Raw genomic sequence first — 5,357 nt, 5'->3', positions numbered from 1 at the left:
TCCACCCCTGGCTTTCCAGGCAAGACAGAGGATTTCCCAGCAGTCGGAGCAAGTGAGCAAGGGAAGTTACTGTATCTGTTAATGAGGGCTCAGAGGCAACAGTTCTCTCTTTTGCCCAACAATTAGAAGTGCATTAAAAGGTCTTTCTGTCAGGGCAGCCACAGCCCTGGACCTCAGGAGGAGGTGAGCTGGAGCTCTCTGTTACAGTTGCCATTAACAGTTTGGAGATCTGGTCTCTCAGGGCACACAAAGCGTTTCTGGGTTAGTAAGAGTGAGCAGGTCAGCTCTGCTAAAATGGGTAATTAAGAAAGGAGGAGGTTTCCAATTAAGGTTAGCTCTGCTAAATGGATAATGAAGAAAGGATGAGGCTCACCATCGTCGTCTTGGTTCCGAGTCAGCAATGTATAAGCAACAAAACCAAACAAACCAAAGGAAAACAGAAAAAAAAGGAAGAAAGAAAACACAACATTAAGCTCTGCCCCCATAAACCACTTTTCCACCTACTTTTATTTTTCTGCAAGGTTGGAAGCTGGCCAGGCAGCCACCTCTGCATTTCCAGTTGCACTAGCTCTCCGAGTGGAGCTGGTCGGGCCACAGAGTGTGTCTGGTGAGCCCAACAGCCTCAAGTGACTGATGAAACCACCAATCATCTGAGACCTGCACTTACCACCCAACCAAGGGTGCAAAAGGTTTTAGGGTTACTGGTGAGTGAGCAGCTCAGGTTCATATGAGTCTGCAACCCAGGAATAAAGGGCAAGCAAGGGTTTGCTTTCATTATCTAAGTGAGCAAAGGGACAAGAAAGAGCCATTGCAAATTGATGCTAAAGAAGAGGGTTTTCTAACTGCATCAAGTTACTCCTTTCAGCTCCACCCCAAAGTGCTACAGCCCCTCGGAAGGTTCTTCACAGGAATGCATTGTATGAAGCAGCAAATATTCCAACTGACCTGGCTAATGACAGCTCAACATTGAGCAGGAAAAATCAGAGGGCTAAATTAATTGGTTTTAGTCAGTATTCAAAAAGATGGTTACATGCTGAAGGGGTTTGGCAGTGATACTGTACTGGCTTGTCCCACCCTCAGGCTCTTTTTGCATGAAAAACATTTATCTACATGGGTGGGGATGGCTCTGAGGGTTTGAAGTAGCGTGGGAGGCGGGGGTGGGGAAGGAAAAAAAAGCAGGATTGCACAAAACTCCGGGGATGCCAGCCCGGAGGAAAGGCAGGAATTGCCCACCAGGCTTTTGATCTGTGCAGAAAGAAGCCCCCGGGGGCATCTCAGGGGAAGAATGACCTTCAAAATAGAGGCGAGGATCGATACTCGGCTGCACGGGACACACCGGAATCCCTTTGTAACTCATCTTCCCTCTGCCACAAGGGGAAAAAAAACACATGCAGAGGATTCAGAATTAAAAAAACAACCTCACAGGGGGCTCCCCAAGACCCCTCGGGGCCCCTCAAGCCCCTCCGACGGGCGCCGGGAGGATGAAACCTCCCGATCGGGTCTTGGGGGGTCCCACAAGCAGAACCCACCCTTTCCCCGCCACGTACCTGGGGAGCCAAAAGCCTTCAGGTGCCGTCGGGCAGGGCGGTGGGGCTGTCCCCAGAGCTCTTGTCACCCCCGTGTCACCTTCATGCGATGCTGTGAGCCGGGATGGACAAAGGGACGTGCGTGTTGCTTTGGTCGGATTTCGTTCTTCTCTCGCGTCCCCCCGACGGAATGAGAGAGTCTGAGCCCAGTGCACAAGAAATCGAGACTTTTCCCCAAGGCGATCTGCTGACGCCTGCAGTTTATCCTGGTGGCACTTCCCCTCCCCAGCGGAGAAAGCAGAGAATGCAAAATCTGAGGTTAGAAAGGAAGTTTTTTTTTCTCGCGACTCCCCCCGGATCTCGCACCGATTTCATCACATCACACGTCCCGGTTCCCGCACGTTTCCCTCTGGGCTGCTCGGATCCAGAAAAACCTCAAGCAGCTGTTTTGAAACAGGTACCAGGCTCCGGGGCCGGATTTCCCCCTTTTCCACCCCCAAAATAACGTCGTGTCCGCCTTGGGGGGGGGTGGGGGGGAGGCAGTTCAGGATTGAAAACGCATCGCACCCAGTTCTTGACAGTGAGCATCCCTGGAGGGACATCTTCCAGTCCTCTTCCATCCTCCTGGACACCAGGAGCTTCAGGGAAGAGGAACTGGGGCTCCTGTCAGGGAGCTCATCTCTGCAGCTCCCTGGAAGGAGCTTTGTAGGGAGGTGGGTGTTGGCCCCTTCTCCCACCATGTCATAATAATGGTGTAAAGAATGATGGGAGGGGAGGAAACGGCCTGAAGTTGCACCAGGGGAGGTTTAGGCTGAATATTAGGAATAATTTGTTTGCTGAGAGAGTGATCAGGTCCTGGCACAGCCTGCCTGGGCTGCTGGTAGAGTCCCCACCCCTGGAGGTGTTTAAAAACCACTGCAGGATGTGATCTAGTGGGCAATTTCATTTTATGTTTAATTTTTGTTGGGTGGGGGGGGGTTGACATCTGGATATGGTGATCTTGGTCTTTTCCAACCGTGACAATTCTGTGAAAGAGCTGGAAATTGTGGCAAGCACTTGGAGCCAGATTAACAGGTAGATCCTGCTTGGCCAGCTGTGAATTGTTTCCCAGGTGTGTGTTAATTGCAAATCTATAAAATAGTGGCAGGCAGGGGGGGGTCCCTTCTTCCTGCAGCCCCACGAGGAGGATGTTTCTCAGGAGGTGAGTGCAGCTTTGGGGGCTTTGCGTGACAACTGTTGCTGCAACTGTGATGGAAAGTGTTGTGGGACAGCTCGGGCTTAGAAAAAAAAGGACAAAAGGGAAGTGAACTTGGAAATGAATCATTAGCCAATACCTGGTATTGTTGTTAGGGCTTGGTAGTGCTGGCTGCAACATCCATGCCTTGGTTTTCTGGTAATAATGCTCTCTACTCAGCTGTGCAGCTCAGCGGTTAAAATGAAGAGGCTCAAATCTTAGCACTGGGGAAAAAAAAAATCCCACAGCAAAACCCCATGAAACCCCCAACCAAAGCTAAAGATAAGGGAGAAAAGTCCCTGACATGTTCCCTCGTGTCCCCACGTGCCTGTTGCTGCTCTTGGAGGAAAAGCAACAAACCAAAAGGATGCTTTAATACCTGCATCTTAAAACTAAGGGGGCAGTTTGGAGGTTAAAGGCGAGTTTTTCAATCTCACCTGAAATAATAATCCTAAAAATACAAATGCTGTTCATTTTACTAACAGCCAAGGATTTGGACTTCTCTGCTCGCAGGGAGTGATCAATTCCACTGACCTGTTAAGACAAACAAAAACTGTGGTGCTGCAGAAACTTATCTTCTCTGAAGCTGGTGAAAGAAACTCATGAAATTGACCCACAAGTATTTAAAAAAAGCAGAATTCAGCAACAAAGTAAATCCTCCCGTTTCTGACAGACAAACCCACGTTTTGAGCCTGCTGGAGCTTTCAGGCAAGAGGTGTAAATCTGTATTTGCAATATTCAACCGGCCCTTTTCAAATTCCTGGCTTGTTTGGAGAGGTCCAAATTTGATTCAAGCATCTAGATTTCTACAGGCAGCAACTGTTACTTCTCCCCTTCTTGGTGCTTCCTTGGAACGGTCAGTTCTAGAAAAACAAATTTAAAATACATGTATCTTCCTAAATGTAACTGGTTTCTGGTCACCCATTTCTGCATTTTTGCCTATTTCGTAATAGTTAATTTCTGTGAAGAACCATCAAATTGCCTCCTGGTCTTTTATTTTTTAACCAAACTAAGCAGCTCCAGCCCTTGATGCTTCTACCTCTGAATACTTTTCAGCTTCAAAATAACATTAATGTCTCTTTTCTTCACTCCAATTGAATGTAACATTTCTTTTGAAAATTGGGGCACCAGAGCTTTATTCAGGAGAGTTTCCCCACTGGGGTGACTCTGTTTGCATCCCTTGTTCCTGAGGACCTAACTTTTCATTTCACTGCCCCAAAATTTTAGTGTATTAATAATTATTTATAATTCAGCCATATTTTTTTTCTCAGTTTAAATTTACCCTCAGACCACTAGTGGAATATTAAATAATACTGTAGTTGGTACCAAAATTGGTGCAAAAGCCCCACAAGCAGTTCCAGTCAGCCAACATAGCTTACTTTTTATTAACTGCTGGCACTAATATTTTTAGTTTCTTGAGAATCTCTGCAAGAAGAGAGAAGGATATTGTATATATCAAGAAGGATATTGTCTTTATTGTCAATCTTTGAGATCTTTGATTAAAAAAAAAAGGCATTTAGCACATTGAATAAAAGTGGTGTTGTTTTCTTTTCCCTTAGTCTGTGCATATTTGCATTTATAAGGACCAAGGTCTGATTTTAAAATAGCTTTTGTTCTAAGTTTTAAGCTTTAATTTCTCCTGGCATTTTAATATCTTACGGTAACTGGAACTGCTTTTACAGTAATGGCTTAAATATTTTAAGTGTTTTTTAGTCTGAGCTTTCTCCATAGATTATCACGTCTGAAAGAACTGAAAGCTGTGAAACAATCCACATGTTTAATTAATAAAATACATTTAAAATAGCCATGGTAACTCAATTAGGTAAACACTAGGAATATCTTCCTAATGCATTCTTTTATGATTCTATGATTCATATAGGTTTCTTAATGTTTAGGTAGTGTTGCTAATAACATAAACGCCAGTATTTTTAAGAATGGAATTTAGTGGGAGGCAGCATGAATGTAATTTCCACTTTGGGGAAGTATTTAGTTCTTGTTCTTCCAGTGGTTTCATTTCTTGTCCTGAGTTGTGACTTTCAGAGGCTGTTTGGATAACGTAGAGGATTGAGATCCTTTCCTCTCTCTCTAAAAGAGACATTAAAGATGCCAGAAGCCCCAAAACTCTCCTGAATTGTGTGATTTCTTCCTGTTCTAAGCAAGACCCCTCACCCTGTCGCTTGGCTCGTCAGTTTCCTGGTGGAACCAAGTATACTTTCCCTAGAGAAGACCTAAGGAAAACGCAGTCTTGGTTTTGTTTAGCAAGAAAAATAAAGTGGTGTTACTGGTTTTAATGAGGATAATCTCGTAGAGTTTACTGATAATGGCTTTGTCTTTTGGAACGGATCCCTCTGGTGCTTCGCCGGCTGCTCAGGCCATGGCTGGACGTGTCACAGGTGCCTGGAAAATGGAATTTGCTGGGGATGGTTGGGCAGGGCAGCAGCTGGGAGGGCAGCAGGAGGTGTCAGCGCCCTGGAACCCCGACATGGGGCTGGGATAAACCCTGGGGGGGGGTGATGGAGCCAGAGCAGAGCCCTGCAGGCCGGGCAGGGCGGCTAGGGAGCTGGGATCTGAGGAGGGGGGATCTGGGGAGCCAGGAG

The 5,357-nt window shown here is 46.2% G+C and overlaps 1 protein-coding gene across 1 annotated transcript in view; it reads right to left on the bottom strand.

Annotated features, from left to right (window-relative positions):
* Positions 1 to 1,357, bottom strand: part of IL18 (interleukin 18) — a 3,111-nt gene extending 1,754 nt beyond the window's left edge. The window contains exon 1 of the mRNA XM_009997421.1: positions 1,291 to 1,357. Within this exon, the coding sequence (XP_009995723.1) occupies positions 1,291 to 1,357 (67 nt within the window). The remainder of the gene's footprint in view (positions 1 to 1,290) is intronic.
* Between the last annotated feature and the right edge of the window lie 4,000 nt (positions 1,358 to 5,357).

Source organism: Chaetura pelagica, unplaced genomic scaffold (genome assembly GCF_000747805.2).
Source record: "Chaetura pelagica isolate M959 unplaced genomic scaffold, ChaPel_1.0 scaffold775, whole genome shotgun sequence".
NCBI lineage: Eukaryota > Metazoa > Chordata > Aves > Apodiformes > Apodidae > Chaetura > Chaetura pelagica.
Note: the sequence above shows the minus strand (reverse complement) of the source record. Positions and strands in the feature narration are given on the sequence as shown.